Source organism: Solanum verrucosum, unplaced genomic scaffold, assembly GCF_900185275.1.
Source record: "Solanum verrucosum unplaced genomic scaffold, falcon-dt-bn FXZP01000128.1, whole genome shotgun sequence".
NCBI lineage: Eukaryota > Viridiplantae > Streptophyta > Magnoliopsida > Solanales > Solanaceae > Solanum > Solanum verrucosum.
This window is the reverse complement of record NW_026020327.1, coordinates 2,653,772-2,681,535: the sequence shown is the minus strand read 5'-3', so window position 1 is coordinate 2,681,535 and position 27,764 is coordinate 2,653,772. Positions and strand designations below refer to the sequence as shown.

The window sequence follows — 27,764 nt, the reverse complement described above, 5'->3', positions numbered from 1 at the left end:
TGTTGTTTGGTTAAAATTAATGGTTAAGACACATTTTAAGGATAATTGCCTTATTTGTAATTTCATTATAAGCTGTAGGTTGCATTTGATTGTTGTTTGGTTAAAATAGTTTTTTTTTTTTAAAAAAACTAATATTGAGGATTAGGAAAAAGAAAAATGGGATTGAAGATTACATGATGAAAAATTAAATTCTTAAATAAAATAAAATTTTAAATAACTAATTAACTTTGCTATTCAGATACATATTTTAATAAAAAGTTGCTAATCGGTTCATTATGTGCCATTATGTGCCACTTGTTCTTATTTGATCCACCGTCCATGACAATTGAATATATTTGTCTACAACTTGCTAAAGTATAATAGTTAATGTTAGTAATGGCGGATTCCGAATTTCGACTAAAAGATATCAAAATATAAAAAAATAAAATTATGGAAAAGTTAATGAGACATATATATATAAAAATATTTTTATTTAGCTATATCATATAATTTTCTGACTAACAGATATCGATCAATACTTCTCAAATATATATATATATATATGGGTTTGCTATTGAATTTTAAGACGAATCTACAATTTAAGTTGTGAGTTCAATAAAAATTAGGATGATTAATATCAGAAAGAGATTTACCACTTGCTCCGAACAGAAAATTATAAACTTAAAATTCTAACCGTTCTGGCTTTATATTTTACATGCATTGTAAAATAAATATAATTACAAGACAATCGAATAAAACAAATAGTATCTTGATCTTTGCTTTTCTTTTGGCGGTGCCTTTGCATATATTTTTTTTAAAAAATACTTAAAAGTCCTAGCTGACCTTTGTATTATCACATAATAATTAAAAAATCTTGATTAATTAATTAATTAGCCGTTGATGTATACTAAAAGGTGTTTGATTATATTAATTAAGATTATAAATGCAGGAAACAAGTAATTTGTTTGCAAAGTGATATGTAACGTACATGACTTTAAGAAGATAGCAACAAAATTTATTACACTTTTTCTTGCTTTATATTTATTTTTGTAGTTTTATGGACATTACTTTTAAACATGTTCTTTCTTGTTTCACTATTATTATTATTAAAATTATTTTTCCATGTAAGCATGTTTTTGTCTTTTTGTTCATGTCTTAATCTTGTATAAAGCTTTTAATTTGTCTTTAATGATTTAATTACCTCTTCATATTATTAAATATCAACCAAAAAAAAAAAGTTGTAAGTGTCTTGAGCACTCCTTTCCATTATCTCCAAAGGTTTTTTTTCTTTTATTTTTTAGATAATGAGATATAAGAAAAAGCCAATGTGCATACTTCAAAGTGAAGATCTATTTGTTTTCTTTTGTATAAAAGAATCTATGCATATAATCGTGATTTTGACAATATGAGAATTGTTGGATTGTAAAAGTAGCTAAAAAGAATATACAATATTGTAGCATTAAAATATAATATCAATGTAAAAGAGATTGAACTAAGGCACAAAGAAGATTTATTCGTCTCATTGTCCACACTTTATAGTAATGGGATATCAAATTTTACATTTTACCCTCAATTTTTGTAAAATGGTTCAAACTTGCATTCTATTAATAATTAGGATCAAATATATTTTTATTCCGACAGGTCTAAATATACCCTTATTCACGAACAATAAAAGTTTTCCATGAAAATAATCGATTTTTTCCTTGAACTATGTGAAATATTGCAAATTCATCCATGCGTTTTAAAAGAAGTACGCAAGTATTCATGTTTTCAGTCACTATCCATCATCACGCTAAATGATCAACTCATTATAACAATTGATTCTCTTGACTTTAAAAAAATCAATTGAAGATCACAATTATTATACAACCACTTCACCCCCAAGGCCTAGCTCGAGTGGTAGAAGGTGGATGATTTGTGGCTTAGGTCGCAAATTCAAACCCCACACCACACAAAGGGAAGCCTGGTATTTAAGTAGAGAAGGGTAAAGAGGTGGGCTCATTATCCATCGAGTTTAGAAAGTTGTGATTGATCCAAAGGGTTGGTCACAAACAAATTCTCACACCTTCATCTTTATAACTTTTTTTTGTTAATTTTACCTATGTCATGAGATCACAAGTCCTCAACTACTATAATCTCTCATCAACTACCACGATTTTGATGAAAATAATTCTAAAGCTAAATATTATGTACCTCGATCAATTCGTTTTAGATTGAGGAGGGTTTTGTGAAGCTCTGATGCCACTATTGAATATCTAAGAATGATTTTCATCAAAACTACTCTCGTAACGATAGAGAGATATCCGACCCTAACTAATAAGGGGGGCAATTTTGAAATATTTCATAATATTCAAAAGTATTGGACATTTTTTCATGTAAAAAAAGTAACATAATGCACAAAATATTTCGTGTTTACCTCGAATTGCACCTCTAAGTATCACGTAAACATGCTTAATTGGTTTTTAAAAAGTAATTTTGAGTTTGAAGCTAGCTTGAATATAAAGTGCTTTCTTTATCTTTGTCCTAACCTGAAAAACAAATAATATTGGCAGGCAATAATATTTGAATCGTAGCCTTTTACTATATACTAGGGGCTGATGCAGACTGATATAATATATATTGGAAACTTTAAAAGAAAATACTTAGACAATCTAAGAAAAATAACTTGTAAATTTTCTTTAATTTTTTCTAGATTAAGACACTTACAAGTTATTTTTCTTAGATTGTCTAAGTATTTTCTTTTAAAGTTTCCATTATCTTTTTCAAGACTATATGGATTTTGTTTTCTTGGGACTTTTATAAAATGTCCACAAGGGGTTTTTAGGCTTATCATATACAGCGTTTGATGATAATCCTGAAACTGTTGTAGAAAATCATTTCCTAATAATAAATCTGTTTCCAGTTTATCATAAGCAAATAGTTTATTTATAGAAACAATTTTTGATCCTAAAATTATTTCTATCTTTTCTTTAGATTTTGAAAGTTTTTCTTTATCTCCTGTGATCCCAATCATAGAGATATTACTTTTATTAATGTCCCAATCTTTTATTAAAAAAGATTTTGCTAGACTTGCTTCGGATCCATTGTCTATTTGACAACATGTTGTTAATTTTGTATCATAGAATGTTATTTCTATGAAAACTGATACTTTGAAAATTGTTTCTCTTGGCATTTATGTTTTTGGTATGAAGCAAGTTTCACCTTTATATAGCATTTCTATTCCATTTTTCCCAATGCTATAGTCTTCTAATTTATTAAGAAATAAATTTCCTAATATTAATTCTTGATCACTTTCGTGATTGGTAATATAACAAGGAACTGTTATCCTTATGGTGTCTAGTTGTACTGGTAAATCTACCATGTTTTTACAACTAAAATTATTTCCTTCGAAAGTCTGATAGGTATAATGCTCTCCTTCGTAAACTTGTAATCCATCTATTAGGATTCCTTTTACATGGTTAGCTGTTGCTCCTGTTTGTATCAAGATTTCTTGATATTTCCATTTTGTTCCATTGAAAATTCTTCCTTTTATTTTTGTTATATTTGGAGTTTCAATTTTTAATGTGTATCTATTAGATATACTTTTTCTGATTGAATTTCTTCCATATTCAATTGAAAGTCTAGGATTGCTAGTACTTCCTATTTCTTGTGTTTTTCCAAATCGAATTTCATATTCGTCTGGAATTTGTGCTTGTTGAATTTCTGCTTCAACTATTCTTGCTATTCCTGCACATTCTTGATCAATTTCGATCATTCCTTTATTTTTATACACTTTACCATAATTTGAATTAGTAACTGTGTATAATGCTTGGTAATATATACTCATTATATGATTACCTGGTTTGAAAAGATCATTCCTTTTGATCTGAAAATGTAAACTCAATGCGTCATTAAAATCAGCATCTTTGAGTGATATACAATACTTTGGATAGTATGTGAATAGTAGTTTTGTATAGGCTAGGTTTCCTTCTACTATACCAAGATTTCCTTCTCTTGCGTTTATGAATCTTTCATCTGATAGATTTATTACTATCGGACAGTTGATTCCTTCTTTAAAAGTCGATTTGACTAGTATTTGGATGAACATAATTCATTTTCTTTCTTTTTCTTTCAGGAATTTTTCTAAGAATTTGATCTATCATAGGTTTGGTTAACAGGTTTAGCTTATGTTTTCCTGTTGTTTGGGTAATTTCTATTACCTTTTCTATCTCCTGATATTCATGATAAGAGATTTTATCTCTTGCAAACATTCTTTGCATTCTACTTAGTAGATTATCCTCTACTTTGAGATTTAATTTTAATCATTGGATTCTTTTAAATGTTTCTCCATCAAAGGTTGCTTTTAAAGCGTAACCTCGATGATCTTCTTCTGTTTCTAGGATTTGAACAGAATCATCTTTTTCTTTTATTTCTTTATTCATTTTTTAGTCAGATTCTTCTGAACTGCTTGAATATTCTTCATAAATTTCTTCATAGAAATCCTCACTTTCTATAGATTTTATTTATATATATATATATGGAAATGGTTATCAATTTTATTAAATAGGTCAAGGTGGTATTGTTTTTCAATCCATAAAAAGTCGTTTGGTAGCTGGTTAAAATTATACGAGAATTAATTTTATAAATTTTAGTTATTTATATTATTAATTATTCATCTATTATTCTATATAAAATAATAGGATAAGATACAAGTACCCTCCTAGACTATGATCGAAATCACAAAGACACACATCAACTAAGCTAAGGTCCTATTACTCCCCTGAACCCATTGTTTTAAAATATTTTTGTACACCTTTTTGTCTTACATGACATATAAATATCTCTTATGCGCCTCAACTCTGTGGCGACGTAAGCCAAAAGGTGTACAAAATTACAAAAAAGATTAGTTCAGAGGGTAATAAGACTTTAGCTTAGTTAAGGTGTATCTCGGGAATTTCGGTCATACTCTAGAGGGTACTTGTGCCTTATCCATAAAAGGCACAATACATAAACATAACCCTTAACTTGACGTCAGCTGGCAACTATGACTTTTAACTTTGGGTGTGCACTAGAAGACACCTAAACTTCTATAAAATTGAACAAAAAAGTACATTCATCCTCCATGACACCCTACATGAGAATTTTGTGTTGTACGTGGCATCCTACGTGTATTATGCCATGTAGGACACGTGTGTCTACTTGTTCAATTTTGTACAAGTTTAAGTGCCTCCTTGTGCACACTTAAAGTTGGAGGGCATAGTTGTACGCTGAAACCAAGTTAACGGTCATATTTATGTATTATTGCCTCCATAAAAAAATACATAACTTTTCTTAAAACTTATACACATATTAGTTACGTAAGATTTTGAAATCCTAAACAAACACTATATTTGGTGTGTTTGATTTCATACATAATCAAAAATAATAATCAAATATGATACAAATTATATAAGATTTAATACATAAAGAAATCACCTCTTAATTAGCTACCAAACTATCCTTAAATATTAAGGGGTCGTTTGGTAGAGTATATTAGGAAAAATAATGTATTTATTAGGTGTGTGTATTAGTAATATCTTGTTTAGTACACTTTTTCATGACATATATAACTAATGCATTAGTTATACACTCTATTATGCATTAAGTTGTGTATTACTAATACCAAGAAATTCTAGATATTAGTAATATATACTCCCTCTGTCCCAATTTATGTGACACATTTCGCTTTTCGAGAGTCAAACAGTTTAAATTTGACTGAGAATTTGCTCATGAAATCTTCAATTTTTTAAAAAATGAAATTTATATATTTGTAAACTACATAAAAAGTACTATTAGTCACAATAATTGATAATTCAAAATATTTAAAAGATATATGAAAAATTTACGGTCAAAGATAGACTTGTTTGAATTTCGAAATCCGAAGTGTGTCACGTAAATTGGGACAGAGGGAGTAACATTTTAACACTTGCATTAGATTATATAATTACAAAACTACCCTCAAAAGCCTTTTATAAAAACATTTTCCAAGAATCTTTGCAGCTGGTCTTGTGCTCACCAAGGATACCATTACTCATTAATATATTTCCTTTACAACGTATAGTTGCCTGTATCCCCTGGACGGGGTGGTGTAGAACTAAGGATTTCTCATGGCTGGTAAATAATTTGAATTTGTTCAATTTGATTAATCAAAATATTTACTATTATGACGATTAGTTTGATTAAAAAATTTCTTTGCCAACTTTTCATAAAAATATTTTGACGCAATAGTAACAATTATTTAACTTTATATTTGAAAAAAAATAAGAGAAGAGGAGTTAAATGATGTGTTAACAAAGAAATGTTTTTTGATGTTTTAGCAAAGAACCTTGTTGCAAAGGAAGTGTACAAAGAAATAAAGTGTGAAGGGTATTTTTGTAAATATACATTTTTCTAATAGAAATTATGCAGATTTGTTATTTCTAATACATCAAACCAAATAGTGTATAAGAAATAATGCAGATATATATAATGCGAGCACTATCAATGCATACATTAACAATACACTCTATTTTACATTGTTCTTATACACTCTACCAAACAACTCCTAAGAGGGTAAAATTTAAAATATAGTTTAAAAATTAAAAATTAATTTATATGGATGATATTTTAAAATTTTAAATAATTTTACGGATATATAACTAGATATAGTATGAAAGAAATATAAAGAAGAAGTTCCAAAGTCCACCGAGCTAATAACTTTTTTCTGCCTTTTTGTCGTCCGAAATTCAGTGGAATTTTCTGCCTTTTTTTTCTGTTGAGTCATTCATTGTTTTTGCAGTTGTTGGTTGTTTCATTAAGGTACCGTAACGTCTTCCACTACCCTAAATTCGTGTTCAATATTTACGTTAGAATTCTATTAAATTTAAAAATAAATATTGTATAATTTATTTTTCAAGATATCGATTTCAACATGACTTTTTTTTATTTTTAGGAGTGATTGATATCGAGATCTTTAACTAAAAGTGAAGAAATCTCAATTATTTACTACAACTCATGTTGGATAGTCAAACGTTTCTCAAATATTTAACACTCCCTATATTTATTCAAATTATATGTGTTATTCGTTTAGTTATTTTATAGGGGTGCTAAATGTTTACTCCCTCCGCCCCATATTATTAGATGAACATTTATTTTTATTTATATGCTAGATAAATAAATCATTCATAGATTAATGAACTTTACTATATTGTCCTTTGTTTATATTGATTAGCTTCTTGAAAATAGAAATTTTGAATCTTCAAAATTTGTTCAAACTTTCAAAGGTCATATTAATTGTAGAGGTAAAATGAGAAAAAATTAAATAATTCTATTCTGATTATAAAAATAGGAAACACATAATAAAACGAAAATTTCCCAAATATATAATTTTATGAAATTTAAGATTATAGGAGATGTTTCTAAATTTTATTTTATATTATAAGAGTGTTAAGTATAATTTACCTTATTTTCTATCCCTTTTAGTATATTTTGTTAAACGGAAAGAAAAAAAAATCCAACTAATATCTATGATCGCGTTTATTCAAGATTTTTATAAATAATAAGACGTTTATTTAGATTTTGATAGATTAGTTTTATAATATTCTAAAGTTTTGTAATCAATGAAAAGTCAAAAAATTTGATAAGAATATTTAAAATTAATACGTATATAACTAACTAAACATCAATTTATGCTTATCTCTAGATTAAATGCATTTGCCAATTTGTTTAGGCAAAATTACAAGGGAGTTGAATGTGAACATGTGATATATTTACTAGGATTCCATCTTTGGCTTTTAGCCAAATTGACCATTACACATTTTATTGTCTAATTGTAAACTTTTATTACTTCATTTTCCAACATCTTAATCATATATAAGCTTTTCATTTGTCTTATATAAAAATATTCATATTTAATAATATAAAAGTTCATTTTCAAATATCTTACCAAAGTCTATGGGCATTGTTTGCACTTTATTTGATCAATCCAAAGAACATATTAGGTTAAATTTTCCTTTACATTGCTCAAATTGCACTAGTAAATGTTACTCCTTCCGTTTAACAATAGTTGTCCATTATACTATTTTGGAATATCCAACAATACTTATTCGCAATGAAATCAATGGATAATTTTACACTTAATTCCTAATTTATACTTATTATTAATTATACTCATTTTTCCTACTTGTATAAGTTTGCTCACTTTGTATATTGATAAAGGTAAATCAGTCAAAATAATTATAATTATTTTTTATTAATGATATAAATATTAAAAGTCTTGTTATAAAGAAATCAAAGTAGTCCATAGAAATTGTTAATGATTCGAAAGAAAAACTTAGAGGAAGATCTTTAAAATTATCCCAAATTTGTATCAAATGCAAGGGGGGTTATTATTACATTTTCTTCAAACTTTAGGGACTATAGTGAAGGAAAAGGTGCGTATCACATTTCGAAATTGCTTAATAGTAGTTAAATAGACCTGTCCATAGAAAGTTTAGTGTAACTTGTTTATGCCATATTGTTTCTTTTTTAATAAAACATTTTTTTTGTACGAACTTTTCTATTTTGAGGTAGTTTTTAACTTTTTTTTTTTTAATTCGTGATCTCTAATTTTTACCCTTATTACTGATTAATATAAATTTGTTGGTGAAATGATTTTAAACTATGATATAAACTTCACCATTGTGACTTTTTTTGGACCATCTCTTGTATATCAAAATAACGATAAATATTGTAATTAAAGATGTACAAACAAAATATAGGTTTATGTTGTTTTCCCGTTGAAAATCCACATGATGCATTAAACAAACTTAAACGTTTAAAATTGATTTTAGAGAGTTTAAAATATTTTAAAACTAAATGAGGAAATATAGGAGATGTATCCGCTATCTTTTTTTTTTCTTTTTCTAAGCCCAAATTCACGGATTTGTTTATCTCCCACATTTCCCCCCTAATTTGTTATATTAAGTCAAATAAAATAATATAGATACTTTATTATTAGTTATAAGTAAAACTATAATTATAATATATAAATATAATTTTCATGTTTGCTGAAATTATTGATAAGATTCAGTGGATCTAATAGATATCAGTATCAGCCATTTTCGTTAGTGTTTAACTCTTTAAATACCCATTCATTCGTTCTTCATTTCCTCCAATTCAATATTTACTGATAAAAAGAGAGACTTGGTGGTCCTATAATGGAGACCTATGGCTCCTCTTTCTCTAATGTCAAATCTTACCTCCGAGCACTTTCCGATACTCCACACAGATTAGCTCGCCGGGCTTGTTCTGTCTCGACTTCTTTCGAAGAAAGAAGTCGAGTCAGAGCCCGGTCTGGTGGAGATATGAAACGGAGTCTCCGGTGGTATGACCTCGTCGGATTTGGCGTCGGCGGTATGGTTGGTGCCGGAGTATTTGTTACTTCCGGTCGTGCTAGCCGTATGTGTGCTGGACCTGCTGTTGTTCTCTCTTACGCCATTGCTGGATTCTGTGCTCTGTTATCTGCTTTTTGCTACACTGAGTTCGCCGTCGATATGCCGGTTGCTGGCGGTGCCTTTAGCTATATCCGTATCACTTTTGGTCCGTTTTCCGTAACTGAATTTGTTAAAAACAACACGTTAAAAACGCAATGTCCTGTACTTTGTTTTACGATTAAATTGATCAACGACGTTTCGTAGTGCAGGTGAATTTCTAGCGTTTTTGACCGGTGCGAATCTGATCATCGATTACGTATTATCAAATGCCGCTGTAGCGAGGAGTTTCACTGGTTATTTATGTACAGCCCTCGGTATATCCACTGAGAGCAGATTGAGAATCACCGTCAATGGATTGCCGAAAGGATTCAACGAAATCGATATTGTTGCTGTTTTAGTAGTTTTAGCTCTCACCGTAATCATCTGCTACAGGTTCGTCCGCTACTAAAATTCATGAAAAAATTCTAATCGAATTCGATTTCGTTTTTTTCATAAACATAATTTGTTACGATTTCTTTGCAGTACAAGAGAGAGTTCGATGTTGAATATGGTGTTAACAGTGCTACATCTAGTGTTCATAGTATTCGTGATAGTAATTGGATTTACCAGAGGAGATACGAAGAATTTCAGAGAAGCAGGGCATGAGAATCATGCGAGTGGATTTTTCCCATTCGGTGCTTCAGGAGTGTTCAATGGAGCAGCAATGGTTTATCTGAGTTACATAGGGTACGACGCCGTTTCAACCATGGCTGAAGAGGTCAGAAATCCTGTTAAGGATATACCTGCCGGTGTCTCGGGTTCCGTTATACTCGTGACAGTTCTTTACTGCCTCATGACTGCTTCGATGTCCATGCTCCTTCCTTATGATATGGTAAAATAAAAGTGATTAAAATTACATTTCTATCCTTATCACTATTCATTTATTTCATTATCTCGATTTGTGATCAACGAATCTCATTTATTTAGGATTATCATATCATGATGATGAATGTAATTGAGTATTAATATCTGGAATGTGAAAGGTTGATGATAAATTGTTGTTTTTGATGAGCAGATTGATCCAGATGCGCCATTTTCGGGGGCATTTATGGGATCAGACGGGTGGAGATGGGTATCAAATGTGATAGGAGTTGGGGCTAGTTTCGGTATTTTAACATCTTTATTAGTAGCTATGTTGGGCCAAGCTCGATACATGTGCGTGATCGGACGGTCCAGCGTTGTTCCCGCTTGGTTTGCTAGGGTCCATCCTAAAACATCAACGCCTGTGAATGCTTCCGTTTTTCTCGGTACGTTATTTTTCATCAATATCTACTCGTACTTTGTATTTATATCAAATTTCATAGTTAAGGTTTGAGGCACACGATCTGTAGTATTTTTGATAGAATCTCGACTGATATAAAATATATTGGAAAAAATCGATTGGGTATGGTATTTTATTGTGTTTCGTATTTTTATGTGGATCAATTAGTGGAAACGCGTGTGTGATTTATTTATTTTTCCTGTTATTGCGTGGATATTGCCTTTTGTATTATTATTATTAGCTTTGCCGTTGGAGAGTAGGGGGTCCACCAAAAGAACCGTTTCGGTTAAGGCGATAGCTTTACATTTTAGGGAAAATTGATCATAAGTTTATCATGGGACTCATCATATTCGGTTAACTATTTTCTGGGTTTTGTGGGACCTAGTGGCAGAGTCTGTTTCGACAGAAAATTACATTGTTTATATATGATTAAAATTATTTCATATTATAGGTGTTGAATTTCGGTCGAGTTGGTCATGCTTACTTTTATATATTTATTTAATTTAAATTATTTTAGTGATGGGACCTACAGTTTCATGTCCAGATGATTAGTCACTCACAATCACACAGAGATTTGAGAAAATTTTATTGAAAGGGGCTTTGACTGATTTTATCTATGTGGGGTCCTCTTCCTTAGGATAAAACCTTGGCTCATATCTCAATGTTTGTCATGAATTTGGCCTTTTTATTTTTCTTTGTTCATTCACAGCCCTCCAATATTGAAGGGTGTGACGATTTCAACATAGTTTTTACATGTGTTTGAATATATTTTTTATGGATGAATAACATGGTTTTTTTAATGTGAGCAGCGGATTTCAAGTTTCATATTGAAGTGTACGATAATCTCATTTAAAAGACGAGGACATATTTTTTATTTCTTAATTATTTTCTCTAACACAATACCAGCTATAAGTTTCAAACATGTACTTCAAGGAGAAAAAATTCCATATAGTTTTAAAAAAAATGTATTATGAATTAATTCATGATAATACTTCGTTGTATGAATCTTGATTATTTAAAAAATCTAATTAGGAAGGTTCCTTGTTAATTCGAGTGGCTCAGGAAAGATTTAACTGCAATTATTGGTTCAAACAATATATAACTAATAAGGTTCCTTCCCATCATTATCTAAACGAATGTTCTCCACATACTTTGATACACTATTTAGACAGGTATTTGAGCTCAGCAAAGTATAAAACTTTTTCTATCTCCTGCTGACCATTCTTGAAATTTTATTCTTTATAAAGATTATGTGTGTGACTTACATTACTGGAATAAGAATTTAAGTAAACTGGGAATGTTCGATATAGACTTTTAAAAACAGAGTTGAAAATGCTATAATATAGAATCCTTTTTAGAGTACTATGCAGTAATCAAAAAATATTTTTTTATCTATATATAGTAGATATTGAATTTCTTCATTAAAAATTCTGGCTCTGTGAATGAAGGGTATCCTTTTAAAGATCTTGCCAGAAGTGTTTTACAAGGCCGAAACTTTTGACTGAAATGACACATTCTGTACCAATTTCAGAATGAAGTCTTGCTAGAAATTTCTTCCTATTGTGCTAATACAAGCATTTGTTTGGTCATTTTCAGGAATTTGTACAGCAGCAATTGCACTTTTCACTGATTTACAAATACTACTCAACCTTGTATCAATCGGTACACTGTTTGTATTTTACATGGTAGCAAATGCTGTTATTTACAAGCGTTACGTTTCGATTGGCGTAACAAATCCATGGCCTACACTATCATTCCTTTTTTGCTTCTCATTGACATCCATTTTATTCACCCTGTTATGGCAATTTGCACCACCAGGCAAGCCAAAAGCCTTCATGCTTGGTGCTTGTACTGCTATCGCCATCGCTGTATTACAACTCTTCCATTATATGGTACCACAAGCGCAAAAACCCGAGTTTTGGGGTGTCCCTTTAATGCCATGGATTCCTTCCATGTCCATCTTCCTCAACATATTTTTGTTAGGTTCACTTGATAGACCATCCTACATCCGATTCGGATTCTTCTCAGCTCTCGCTGTTCTAGTTTATGTTCTCTACAGTGTTCATGCTAGTTTTGATGCTGAGGAAGATGGGACACTTGGTCAAAAGAGAATTGAACTAGTGAAGGAATCTATTGAAGTCCAGGACCATACTCTCAAAGTGTAAAAATGTTCTCTTTTTAAGCTGACTTTTTCTTTTAGTATAACTTCTTCTTTTTGGGGGCTGGAGGAGTAATTTATGGATATTTAACATAGAAATGGGAGAGGAAATATAGGCTGCAATTTTTTTTGCGGCGATCAAGTTGTATAGTTTACTACGATAATGTTATGATATGATCTTAAATGGCAAAATGAGGTTTCATGTAGCTGACTGGGGTGTAATTATTATTGTATTGTTATTAAGGTAGCAAGTTGTATAGTTTATTGTGACTTGTGATTCTCTTGTATGGTTAAGTCAACTATTGATGCCTCACAAAATCTCAAGTGCCACAAAGGCAAAGAAATCTATATAGATGAACATGGAAAATTAGGAATAACCTTTTCATTAACCCAAATTGGGTGATGTAAGAGAGTTGTCTACCATTTGAAGCTAAAATTCTCTTTATTGTACTTGATTACATTCACAATTGACCATCATTTGAGTTTAAATATTTGTGAAGTTATCTATCATGTTTTTAGTTCAAATGTGACATCATGTATTCAAAATGAAAGGCCCCACTACCCTTATGACTATTGAAGAAAACTTTTAAGTCCATGAAAGTCCATCTTTATTGTGGAATCTATCTTCTTGAAAATGAAAAGAACAATAAAATATAAATCTAGTTAAAGGTTCTCTCTTTTGGAGTATAAGAAGGGGAAAAAAGGGGTGGAAAAGATTTGAAGATGAGGATGGAACAAAAAGAAAGTTGGATAGGGACTAATGAACCCTTTTTATGTGGTAAAATAAACAGGACTTTTTTTTTTGTTTTAAGTTACAAGTTCGAAGTTTTAATAATTTGAAGTTTATGAATTTTAAATTTCAAAGTCTTTTGGTTTTGAAGTTTATTATATGTATATATTTTTAGTAAATTTCTCAAACATATATATAAAGTTTATACCAGACTTACTGAATTCTATTAAATTCACATTTTTCAAGCTAGATTCGTTCCTATAGAGAGCACATCCTCCTTTTTAAATAATTTTCCTTGTAGCGTGAATTTGAATTAATCGAGTAAATAAATTTTGAATATATTACCTTGATGAAAAGAGATATACATGAGAGGATAGGGGGTTTGGGGTATGGTTACTATATACCATCCAATGCGGGAGTATTCACTTTTTTCTGTACCGCAATTGTTTCCTTTTTGGTCGGTTTTTTTCTATCCAAGGCAAATATTTTTTTTTTTTTTTTTTGTTGGCATAAGTTTATATTTTTACATTATTAATAATTTATAAATTATGTCTCATGTTCTAATAGAACTTATGCATTGATCTAAGTTTGATTTCTAAAGGCAAAAAATTAAAAATCAGATCATTTTACGGACAAATTGTGCAATTAAATGTTTATAGTTAGTAATAAGTATTTTTTTGATTTTCATTTAGTCTTCGATATTCATATTGAAATCGCAATGAATTATGATTCACATCATGGTAAGTTCATATAAAGGGAAATGCCACTTAACAAGATTTTGTACAAAATTCAAACTCGTAGCCTCTAGTTTAAAACATATACATAGGAGCTCAACAAATTTCAGGACAAAAATAACACTAATCTTTATTTTCATTTATAAATTTTAACCAGTATAAATTAATTACTATATATTTGAGTGGATTGAAGATACCTAACAGTCTTGAATTTTATTATTCATTTCTAAATATATATATATGATTTTGTGTTGGTATATACTTTATTTCTCCTACGACTATGAATAGATGAAGTACTCTAGTTAAAGAGGAGAAACGCTTCTTATCAAAGTTTTTTTATACTCGACAATTTAATTTGGAATTTCTGATTAAGGACGAAGAAATTCTGTACATTTCACTATCACATGATGATAGAGTTTTTTTTCCATATATGAATCATAGATAAGATAAAGGTTCCTAGCTTAAAATATATCTTAGATTTCTATCAAAAGGCATATATGCCAATAAGGAATTATAGTTTAATTGATTTTTGTGTATCCAATTGGTTAGATTCCACTACTTGGAAAGTCAGAAATGATAAGAAAGTAAATTTTCCAATTGATTTTGACATGAAAGTTGGTTCATGATACGATGCTTTTAATACTAATACTCCACTTTTTATTCATATATGAATATTTGGGTGAACAAATGAACTAAGGGAATATTTGCTAAGTTATTATATCCTTGACTCATGCAATAATGTGTGTATATATATTTATATATATATATATATATATATATATATATATATATGGTGAATATGAGGTGTGTTGAACGGTATAGAGGACACAATCAATATGAAGTGTCATTTGTAGAACTTAGTTTTTCTATTTTTAGTATAGAAGATAATCATAAATCTAATTATGTTAAGTAGAAACATGAAATTAGTAATCGAAGAAATAAGATTAGCAAAAATCTATAAAATATAACACTACATAGGTTAATTTAAAAAAGAGTCCTTTACTAAAATATGAAAAATACGAAAAGTTTTGAGGGATAATTATGAGTTTGGATTAATATTCAATCATCTAATTTATAAAATATGTACAAAGTGTATAGACATGTGGGAGGATCTAGGATGTGAGGGTGCTCATCCGAACCCTTTAAGTAAAAAATTACACTAGATAGTAGATATATAAGGTTTTTTTTTATGTATTTTGATTTCCTAAACGTAAATGTTGACTTAATAGTTTAGGCCTTAGGGGTTCAAAATTCCTCTTGAGGTTCCAAGTTCAAAATCTCAAATACTATACTTTTATTTTTCAAACCCCTTTATGAAAATCTTAGATCAACCACAGATTATTCATATATTATATATTTGATATACATATCTATATACAATATATACCATAATAGTATAATATATATTATGTATATCTCGATCATATTAATAAATTAGTAAACCAAACGGTATGTATGAATAACTATCCCAAAAGCTTTATTGCATCATTTGTGATGCTTCAATTGGGTCAGATTAGAAAGTAGAAATGCTTGATAGCAACTTGCAAATTTGCAATTACAAAAGTAGCCACAAAGATTTGCATGCACTTGGCCACTAATATATCTATATATTATATATGTGGGTGGTGTAAAATACTCCACAAATTTTTATCTTTAATGATGTTCTCATTATGCTTATGAGATTTTAGTTAATTGTGTAGAACTTACTTATATAGCCATCATGATCTTAATTAATTAATACCACTTTCCTTACTTTATTTCTCCTTCTTTCTTTTTGTTAATCCAATCAAGGATTAAAGCCACAATGAATGGAGTTGCTAGAATATGGCACATGGATACCATGTCATTCTTAACATGTGCTTGAAAATAGTAGAAACTAAAAATCAAGGAGGGATTAAATAAAATTACTGGTCTAAAATCAAATTTTGTTATAATATCGTATTTGATAAGATTTATATATGTTTGTGTAACATAATAGTCTTGAAGGAAAAACGTAAGAAAGAATAAAAAGAGAATGTATACTTCAAATTATTTACGATTGTTTGGACAATTCTTTGATTGATGATGAAAAATAAGTACTTGAGGTTGATATTGTGTTTGAGCATGAAATTCACTTGAAATTAAATATTTTTCAAAAGTTTAAGTACTTCAAAATATTTGATGAAATATCTCTCAATCAAATGGGCCCTTAAAAATGTTTTCTACTTACCTTTAACAATATATACTTTGTTAAAAAGTCTTTGGACCTTAGTTTAAAGAAAATGTTTCTTGTCCATTTTTTTTCTTTCTTTTTCAAAATCTTTGGGAGTCAACATTAAGAACTTATCTAACTGGAGCCCAAAATGCACAAACCATGGTGAGACAATGTGGGGTAACACAAATAGTCACTTTTTATAATTGGAAAACAACAACCTTTATAAAATATTAAATTTCATATATGAACCTTATGATATTAAACTGATTTTTCATATATGAAATTTAAAACTCCATTTCATAACTATTTTCTAAAGACATGGCTGCAGAGTCGATGGATCGTAAAAATATAAGGAAATTGAATGTCGTGGAGTTTCATCTATAAAATTTGAAACTCTATAAGATTAACTGCTTTTCAAGAATATGATAAAAAAAAAGTGACTGATAAACATTATTTTCATGATTTATTTATTTGTTTTTGTATAGGTTGATGTAGGATGTGGGAGACAATGACCAACTTTAGTGGTGTCATGACTCTCCATCCATCCATTTACTAAATCAAGAATCACATGTAATTTGTCTCTATAAAAACATATACTCTGACTTATGGATTGATATGGCTGCTTATATATCCACCAAGAAATTAAAGAATGTGCTGTTTGAGTAATATTTTAATGAGTGGAAAATCATAGTTTTTCTATCACTCTTCTTACTTATAGAATCCTAGTAAAAGATATGCTATAATGATATATATACTTATTGTATCTTGTATGTGTATATTTGTGTGTGTAATGATTTTTGTGATTGAATTTGGGACTATTTGTGATAAGAATTGGATGTTAATAGATACAATGGAGGGGCCAATTTTATCTACAATTGTCTCATAACTTTTTTATGGTCCCATAACTTCTTTTTATTTTATCCTTTTGAGCTAATGTATTTTTTTTTCTCATTATTAATTCTTCAAAGTCAATTGGTTGCTATTGGAAATAGAATCATGGTGTTTTTTTTTTAATAGAGAAAACAATGTAACACAAGAAGAAAGATGGCTTATTGGTTCCTTTTTAGTTTGAACTACTTGTTGAAATGTAACTTTCATCTATTAAGAGTTGCAAGTAGGGTAGATATGGTTTAGTCCTCAATAAATCATGGGCAGATCTAGGTGGACCGGATCGGAGGGGTTCATCAGAACCCTATTCATTAGAAAAGCGCACTTTATTTGTAGGGTTAAATTTTTATTTTGTGTATATATTAGATGTTCAATCTCTTTAGTACAGATGAAAAGCTACCTTAATAGTAAAAGTGGATCAAATTCTTTTAGAGGATGTAGATTCAATTCCCCTAAGCCACAAATATTCAACCACTCTAGTCATTGATGAGCAAACTTATTATTTTTAATACAAATATTCTACTATCTAATAAGAGGGAGTTTTACATATCAAAAGAGTCATTAGATCAACATGCTTGCTTTGACATATAGGGGTATTTTGGTCATTTTTTATGATTATTTTATTTTAATTTGTTTGTCTTATTTTTTTAGTCTTTTATGTATTGAAAATTACTTAAAATAATAGATATTCAATAAAATAATTAAAATACAAACTTTTAACATGACCTCCATCATTGTGAAAGAGAAAGGTATCATATGTGGTAATAGCAAATGTAGCTCATCAAGATTTCCATATTTATGTGGATTGCTTTTGCTTATGAAAGCAACACTTGTGATGGATGTTGAATGGAACACCTCATATATTATATAGTGATATTTGGATGAAAATGAAGTGAAGTACACCACATGTCACTATTAAATCTATTTGTAGGATTATATTGATAAGACATCTTTTTGTACATTATTGATATTTTTTTATACTAGTAAAAATTATGATGAAATGAACAAAATCTTACATTGAAACATATCAAATCAAGAACCGACTAACAAAATTTTGCGAAACTATAGCCGCGAATTATAAATTTTTTCAACTATAGCTATATTACATGATATTTTCTAAAGGTTTTCCATTCCGCGTAAGTTTTCAATTAAAGGTAATTTTTACATGTAGTAATAAAATTAGAAATTGTTTGAACAATCTATGTGGGCCGTTATCGGGCCAATTGTCAGTGAAAGCTTCATTTAAAATTGGCCCAATAAACAAATAAAAAAGGGCCATGAAATGCTAATGCTGATGGGAAAAAGCATTCTTTAATGGCCCAATTAATTTTATATTTTTGGCATCCAAGAACTTGATTTATCAAAAATATGTATATTTAGGCTTATGAGCAAGGCAAATGACATATATGACCCTGAAATCGAGGTCGAAATAAGCTTCCGGAAAAAGTTACGGTTCAATTCAATAGAGAACTTGTGACGATAAGATATTATTTGTGATTAATCTAACAAGGTAGCTTGATTGACCGTACTATGAAATTATTTCAATTTGTCATGAGTCGCATGATAATTTTTTATTTTTTTTGTAGCTTTAAAATTATAAAAGAAATGTATCATGATTGAAATAATGGGAAGAGGTCTCATGTAATGAAATAAATAAAGGAGAGGTACATAAAAGAAAAAAATGTATCATGAGCTAAATGAAATAAATAAAGAGACGTACATAAAAGAAAAAAATTACATAAATTAAGATGAGGTGTCATAATTGAAAAGTTTGAATTATGATGATCTACTATTATGATAAGTAATTAATCGGTATATTGAATATAACATGAAGACATATCAGTCCTTCATGACTTGCATACTAGGAGAGTTTATAGACAATACAAATCTTTAGTTTCATCATCAATATCTAGATACAACAAGTTGATTTAATATTTCGCTATACATCACTTAACCTAAAAAATCAATCTTTATCGACCTACAATTACCAATAATAGTCTCTTGTGGCCATATTTGTTGCTCAACTTTACGATATTTAGCTGCATTAAACTTAAAATGATAACTTTTAGCAAACTATCAAAACCAAAGACAATAGGTAAGTAGTAAAGATTTCGAATTATATTATTCACAAATCATATCGAATCGTAATAATTTTGTTAGAGTTGCAACCAAAGATAGAAACAAGACCAATAGGCAATATGACTTTATTCAATATTCAACTAGCCTCCCCTAATAAGTTATCGTTGAGTTTAAACACTTGAAACTGAAAGCCATGAAATGAATGCCTTACAAAGAAGCAAGTTTTGCAATCTCTGTAATGCTCGCCGGAGAAATTTATCCTCCATCGCCGATGCTACACTTCATAAATCCGACTATGAAGAACACAACGTTTATGGAGAGTACAAAAATTCAATTATTCTACCATATTTGCACCGGGCAGTACAAGAATGCGCAAAACAAAGGAATGCAATGACCGGAAAATCGATGCATACCCAGATTATAAAATATGGATATGAAGTTGATATATTGACAACAAACATGCTCATCAACATGTATTCGAAATGCGGCATTGTTGATTTCGCTCGTAAGGTGTTCGATGAAATGCCTCAAAGAACACTTGTTTCTTGGAACACCCTGATGGGTTCGTATATACAGAACAGAGATGAAGATGAAGCTCTGCGTCTTTTCGTTCGAATGCAAAGGGAAGGGAGTCAGGTTAGTGGGTTTACTGTTTCAGGTGTACTTTGTGCTTGTGCTGCTAAGTTTGCTGTTTTAGAAAGTAAACAATTGCATGGTTTTGCTATTAAGGTATCAGTGGAATCTAATGTTTTTGTGTCAACTGCTTTGCTTGATGTTTATGCTAAATGTGGGTTGATGAAATATGCTTTTCGTGTTTTCGATTCTATGAATGAGAGGAATGAGGTTACTTGGAGTTCAATGGTTGCTGGATATGTCCAAAATGAGTTATATGAGGAGGCTATAATGTTTTTTCATAGGCTACAAAAGTCCGGGATAGAGCATAACCAGTTTACTCTTTCTTCGGTTATATCTGCTTGTGCTGCGATGGCTGCTTTGTTAGAAGGGAATGAGACGCATGCTATAGTGTGGAAAACTGGTTTTGGTGCCAATGTTTATGTGGCTTCATCTCTTGTGGACTTATATGCAAGATGTGGAAGTGTTGACGAAGCGTATATTGTTTTTTCAAATGCTGAGGTGAAGAATGATGTAATATGGAATTCAATGATTTCTGGCTTGGCTAGAAATGCGCGGTCTTTAGAGGCGATGACGTTGTTTGAGAAAATGCAGTTAGCAGGATTTTACCCGAATGAGTGGACTTACGTCTCTGTGTTATCTGCTTGTAGTCATATGGGCCTTGTTGACAAGGGACGGATATATTTTGCCAAGATGAAGAAAGAACATAACTTGTCTCCCAATGTATATCATTATTCATGTATGGTTGACATTCTTGGTAGAAAAGGTTTGGTTGAAGAAGCTAAGGATTTAATAGAAAATATGCCGTTTGCTGCAACTGCTTCCATGTGGGGTTCTGTATTGGCCTCTTGCAGGGTCTATGGAAATGTTGAGGTGGCTGAAATTGCTGCTAAACATCTGTTTGAGCTCGAGCCTAATAATGCTGGAAACCACGTCTTGCTTTCAAACATATATGCTTCCAAGAGAAGGTGGGGCGATGTTGCATCAACAAGAAAGCTTCTTAAAGACAGTGAAGCGAAGAAAGAAAGAGGCAAGAGTTGGATACAGATAAAAGACAAGGTTCACACGTTCATGGTCGGGGAGAGAAATCATCCAAGCATTATAGAGGTTTATTCAAGATTAGATGAATTGTTGGTAGGTATGGAGAAGTTAGGTTACAAAGGTGAAACCGAACACGACTTGCATGATGTGGAAGTGAGCAGAAAACATGAGCTTCTGAGACATCATAGTGAGAAGCTTGCTTTTACATATGGATTGATGTGTTTGCCCTCAACTGCTCCTATAAGAATTATGAAGAACCTCAGGATCTGTGGGGACTGTCATTCTTTCATGAAGTTTGCTTCAAAAGTAACACGGAGGGAAATCATCGTCAGAGATGTTAATCGTTTTCATCACTTTACTAATGGATCATGTTCATGTGGAGAGTTTTGGTAAAGAACGTAACTGCTTTGGATTTTAGATCCTTTCTCTGAACCAAGTTTTTTGGTTCAGAAACGTGGAAAAAGTAATTAAAATCTGGTTCTTGTAGACCTCGACATGTATAAGAAATCAGAGGCATTTTATCACGGAGTACCTGTTATCTCAACATAATGGTGTTACAACAACAAGCTGGTCAAAAACCACTTTTCCTCCAAGCATCTGATGTGATCACAAACTTTGTAAACAAGCTGGACTCCAGGCAGTGACTTTCCCTAAATATGATGAGCAAAGGCCATCAGCTACATCTTCTAACACCGCCAGGTTAGATTCTTATGACATCCAGACAGGGGCCAGAATGCGCTTGCTCAGTCATTCCTCTTGCCAACAATCACGTTAGAATCTCCACATTCCAAATTTAGCAACCTGTTTTACGGAGTCCCTTGTGGCAAGTCAGCGTCACCAAAGGAAAGTTATCCAGGAGTATAATCAAGAGACGAATCACCAAGTCATTTAGAATCTTATGGTCCTTGTGAAAAAAGAGTGTAGTTTGTGACTTTGCTGCGCAGCTGCTGATCCTTGACTAGTATCAGGTGGAAAGTTGGAGATGGAGAAAGGTGAATCATAACAATACTACCTCTCAACCTAATGGTCTCCTCACCCAGCAGGAGGAATTATTGTTACTTTTGGATCAAACAAGAACTGATAGCTTGACAGGACTGACTGAGTGTGGAGGTAACCTGGTTGGTGAACGTAAAGAGATGTTATTCGCTCGCGAAGCTGCTCAGCTCATTTACCTCCTGAAGTTTGGACATTCATTTACAGGGGGCTCTTGTAATTAAATCATTAGCAAGTAGAAGGAAATGACACAATGATGGAGATGGAGATGGTAGCCACCTCTTCTAGCTGATATTTTAGCTCAGAGAAGCTACAAGGTAGCCCATTTTCTGATGAGGAATAATGTGGAGGGACTTACCTCCAGGTCATCAACATACGATAAAATTGTCTCGGTGTAACCTAAAGGTCACGGGTTTCATGAGTTGTATTCTACATTGATTGTGTTCTCTCCCCTCTCCAACCTACCTCATCTTCACCACCATCCCCATCCCTAGCCCTGCACCCACCTCCACCTCCATAGTATTTGTCTAGATTATATTCAAATTCTTTTAGGATAATTTTTTTGCTTACTCACCGAACACAAGAAAATAAGTAATAGATTAGCTTATTTTTCAAGAAAACATTCTCTTCATACTAAACACACCATATATCTCAACTCCTGTTCTTTTGGTTCTTTCCTCTATATCATATTGATGTGCTGGTTTTTCTTTGATTTAATTTTTGTTAGTTTATGTGCTTCTAATTTTTTACGAGAAGAGCTTGTTGATCTTTGGGATATACTTATACCGGATAAAATATCTTTAAAGATGGTGTCATTGATATGCGCCAACCTATAAAAAATGACTATATATATATATCTTGACATCAAGTATTTTCCGTAAGATTTCCAATAAAATCAACAACTACCATGTCCATTATCAACTTAATTGAAAGCACAATGCTCCGTTAGAAAGACAAAGACACGTCCCAACTTTCAAAATATCCAACTAAATGTTACTTCTTCGATTACTTTTAATTAGCTATTATGTTAAAAATAAATTCACTTTTGCTTGTCACTTTTAACTTATTAAGAAAATAGAATTATTATTATTTTACATATTTTATGTTTAGCATTATAATTTATTTCTCAAATCATTTTGAAGACCTAATATACCAAACATTAATTAATATGAACATTATGATAAAATACTCATATCAATTATTATTTCTTAAGAGGCATTAAAAATTCAAAATAAATAAGTAAAAGTGAGCGGAAGAGAATATATCATTTGTCAAGTAGCAATTAAAACAAAGTGAAGTGCTAACCTAACACAATTACGACTAATTCAAAAATACACTAGTTCATGATACACAACAAAATGGGCGGATTATTATAGGTAGTGATAATGCAATCAGTGGTTTAAAGTCAAAATTTAATAAAATATTATAAATTATTTCATAATATTCATGTATTTTTTTTTCAAAATTCACATTTTTAATATGCAAACATATAAAATTACTCTTTTGAAGAATTAAGTAATTCAAATATTTCTTTTCATTAATAAGTAAAATCAATTGATTGAGAAAAGTTGAGTTTAAAATAATATATAAAATTATCATACGCAGAAAGAAGAGGAAGAAATGTAGAGGGAAAAAATTAGAAGAGCCGCGATAGAAATATTTAGTAATTAATGAGATAAAAACTTAACATAATTTGCTCGCTTGTTTGAACAACCCAAATTGATGTCTAAGAGAAATGAAACCTCTTACTTATGATAATCTAAAAAATTAGAGCAAACAACACAAATTTTTGTAGTTTATGATTTAATTATGTGTCTTCTTCACTTTGGTTTTCTTTAATAAATGATTGCCTTCCGTATTACATATATACAAATCAAATTTGGCATAATATACGAGCCACGCTTGTCTCTCTGTCGATAAATCTATATTTTAGAATGCATCACGCATCAAAGATACTAGTATTTAGTATATTTGATACATGCATTTCCCTTGAAATCTGAGGAGTGGTGTATATGACATGAAATGTGGTAGGAAACTATTAATTATGACATAATATATAATTATTTCAAACTACAGAGTGAATTAGTGTAACGATCGGGTTCTGTCATTATAGAAATGCCAACGGGGGAAATTTGGGGCCAGAAAAACTTTTTCGTAGTATTTGTATTTTTCCAACCTTGTCCGGATTTGGACGAAATCGGAGTCCTTGAGGTGTGGGGAAATCTGGTAACAATCGGGTGAGTTGTTTTTGAGTTTGATTGCTTGAGTAGTTAGATAACTTGTTAAGAAAACTGTACGACTTTACAGAATTGAATTTGGGTGAGTAGATCTCCGGGAATTGATCTTAGCATGAATGGTATTTTCTGAGCGTCGTGGGTTAGAAGTGTGTTGTGGAATGAGGGTTTGGAATTCCTTAAAATAGCTCTCTATTTCGAAAATGCCGCTTTGGCGGGGTCGCTACAGCGGGATATAGGGCGTTGTGGCGAGTACGGCGAGACTTAAAATTGTAGGGGAAAGAGGAATAGTTCATTGGTTCGAAAAGGCCACTCTAGCGGGGATTTGGGTTGCTCTGGCGCCGCCGCTACAATGGGGTGAGGGCCGCTGTGGCGGGCCAAACGCGACTTAATGTCGTTAATAAACCCCTAAACGACCTCATTATGCACTTTTCGACTTTTTGAGCTAAGGAACAACCCCCATGCGACTCTTACTCATTTTTCACTATTCTTAAGGCTAAAGGTAAGCTTTTCAGTCCCCAAATCCATTTTTCGATCCGTAGAACCTAATAGAATGGGTGAATAATGACGGGGAAGGATTTTGTTATAGATTCTATGGTTAAAACAACCTTAAATTGGTTAGTTGGGATCATGAGTTTGATCTAGGGTTCATAGAATTGCTATAGTTACGGGTAATTAGCGATTGTTTGTTGATTCCCATGTTATTGTGATTGTTTGTAGACCAAGAACAAGCGGAACGAATCTGGAAAGGGAATAATCAAGTTTCTTAGGGTTTTAAGCTTGTTTCAAGGTAGGTGATGGTTGTGATTCTATGATTGTGTGATGTATGCTTGTTCTTGTTTCATTATAATACTTGTATATGTATGAATGTTGCAATGTTGATCACACTTGTTGTAAATGAGATAAATGAAATATCATTGCCATGCAATCATGACTTAAATGTATGATCTTGATGATGTACTTGTGTTTGTGATTGTGTTGTGTGAATGAGATCAGATTGCCACATTCTGGCATAACTAACTTGGATCGGATTGCCACGTTCCGACATGCTAACGGTTTGAGTTTGGGTTCCGTGAGAGGACTTATGATGTGCTATAAAATGTGAAGTTGTTGGTTGTTCATAAATGTTGATAATGTTGTATATGTTGATATATATGCATGTGATTATAATGTTGTTTGACTTGTTTATGTTGCACTAGTGGGATATCTGTGTGATTCTACCAGTACACTCTGATTGTGTACTGATTCTACACTTGCTCATATTTTGTTGAATACAAGGTATCTTCACGCGACTATTGACAGACCTCGTTTAGAAGATCAGTGATCGTCGCTTCGAATTCAAGGGTGAGCCAATTCTTCCGGGCTGCCATGGGATTCTCTTTCGTCTATGTCCATCATTTCCAGACTTAGATATTTGTTCTAGTTAGTTGATTAGTTCATTAGTTTGGGGATGTATCCCTTCTTGTTTAAACTTGGATAATTTGTTTAGATGTTTTGGTACATTGACTTTCAGGTTCTAGGTATTAAATTTCCGCATTTGTTAGTTAATTAGCTTGCTTCCGTAACTTAATTGCCTTAGTTTTTAGATTATTTGCTTGGTTTGAGTTGTAGTAGTGGTTCTCCCACCGGAGTGTTAGTGTGGGTGTCAATCACGACGGTCTGGGTGGTGACAATTAGTGTGCACGGTAGTAATGTTCTTGTAATTAGGAATTTTTTTCAAAACGTTATACATTTTTCATGTCTCAATTTATGCATAATTTAAATTTCAAGCCTATATTGTTTGACCGGGAATTCCGACATGAAATTTTAAAGTTTTTAGAGACAAAATTTACAATTCAAATATTGAACAACATGAAAGAATTACAGTAATTTTTTTATCTGAATCTCAAAATTCGAAAAGTGTTATATAAATTAAAACTGATTGAGTATTAAAAATATATAGAGTAAAATATCATTTTTAAGTCTTTTTAAATGTAAGAAATTATAATTTCTTGTCTAGTAACATAAGAATGCATTAAAAAAATTTCTTCATATTATCATATTTTTATTTTAATATTTCAAGTTACAATTAATTTTAATTTTTCAACGAAAGTCTTTTTATAATCACTAGAAAAATATTAATACATGTATTACGAATAATATTTAAAAAAGATCATTATTTTCTTATAAAGTCATGATATTGTGAATATAGTAAATTTTATTCAAATTTTAAAGTTTTTAATTAAATTACAACAGATTTTTGTTTAATATTTTAGTATTTTGAATTAAATTACTTAAAACATATCATTTACAAATAAAATTTTTGAAAACAAGAATCAAGGTATCGTATTGCAATAAATGCTAACATTTTATTAATTTAATTTTTTTCATGTTATATAATAAGATACTATACTTTTTAAAGTAGTGTTATAAACTACAAACATACATAAGTGACTGATTATATAAATAACTAAATAAATTATATGCATGAACTGTGACTCTTGTTCAAAATGAAAACAACACTAAATAGCAGTTACTTGAAGTTAAGAAAAATATCAAAGTTGTGTATTAGTTAAGTTTTTTTTTTTATCTATGTATGACAACTACACGTTAGTTTATCACATATACAATATGATGTACCTGTTTAATTAAAAGCTTTGTTGGTAAGATACCAACAAAGTTTCAAAAGTTCATTTCTTTTCAATCAGCTGGATCGTTGTTGAAAGATTTAGATAATTATTAAAAAAAAAATTTCTATGGCATATGTACATTGCCATTCTTTATTTTTAAAATTTTTTTGACTACTTCAAATAGAGGTAAACACATACCAATAAATCAACAAATAAATAGCTACAGTGGTGAACATGTTTTTGTTGCCTAAAATTTATAAATCATTAAACGTGCCCAAATTGAAATATTTAACCATTGTTTAAGTAACACCCAACTTATTAAAGAAGCACCAAGTAATAATTCATATGTTGTTGAAAAGAAGAAATCAACTTATGATGAATGGATTCATAATTCGGATATTGTTGAAAAAGGTGAAAGACTATCTCTAAAATTTTGTTTTGTTAGGACAATGAAGTCACCTGAGCAATTGTGTTTTGACTCAAGAAATGCAAGCTATGTTAGGTTAATATTAAACAATGAATAGACATTTTAGGAATTTTTTTTTTTTTAAAAGTCAATAATAAATTTATGAATCTAGTACAATGCTAAATTTATTTCGTTTTTAAATTCATAACTTAAAAATATTAATTATTAAATTGAGTTTGTCCTAATTTAATTGAAATTGCTGGGTAAATTTTAGTTTGAAAGAAATTATTACATCCATAATGAGCCAATTAAGCTG

General features: G+C 30.6%; 2 protein-coding genes across 2 annotated transcripts; both read left to right on the top strand.

Moving 5' to 3' along the window:
- Nucleotides 1–9,129: 9,129 nt before the first annotated feature.
- LOC125835810 (cationic amino acid transporter 6, chloroplastic-like) lies at nt 9,130–12,946 on the top strand. Its single transcript, XM_049514915.1, has 5 exons — nt 9,130–9,555; nt 9,659–9,881; nt 9,972–10,320; nt 10,504–10,735; nt 12,346–12,946. Exons 1-5 carry the CDS (start codon nt 9,174–9,176, stop codon nt 12,912–12,914), a joined length of 1,755 nt encoding a protein of 584 aa, XP_049370872.1. The 5' UTR covers nt 9,130–9,173; the 3' UTR covers nt 12,915–12,946.
- Nucleotides 12,947–19,730: 6,784 nt separating this feature from the next.
- On the top strand, nt 19,731–21,832 carry LOC125835809 (pentatricopeptide repeat-containing protein At5g04780, mitochondrial). Its single transcript, XM_049514914.1, has one exon. It carries the CDS (start codon nt 19,731–19,733, stop codon nt 21,597–21,599), a length of 1,869 nt encoding a protein of 622 aa, XP_049370871.1. The 3' UTR covers nt 21,600–21,832.
- The last annotated feature ends 5,932 nt before the right edge of the window (nt 21,833–27,764 follow it).

Excerpts from the sequence above, each read along its gene's own strand:
- LOC125835809 (XM_049514914.1), top strand. The coding sequence starts at position 19,731 with ATGAATGCCTTACAAAGAAGCAAGTTTTGCAATCTCTGTAATGCTCGC.
- LOC125835810 (XM_049514915.1), top strand. The coding sequence starts at position 9,174 with ATGGAGACCTATGGCTCCTCTTTCTCTAATGTCAAATCTTACCTCCGA. Across the intron at positions 9,882-9,971 it reads ACCGTAATCATCTGCTACAG|TACAAGAGAGAGTTCGATGT; the intron begins GTTCGTCCGCTA and ends ATTTCTTTGCAG. Across the intron at positions 10,736-12,345 it reads GAATGCTTCCGTTTTTCTCG|GAATTTGTACAGCAGCAATT; the intron begins GTACGTTATTTT and ends GGTCATTTTCAG.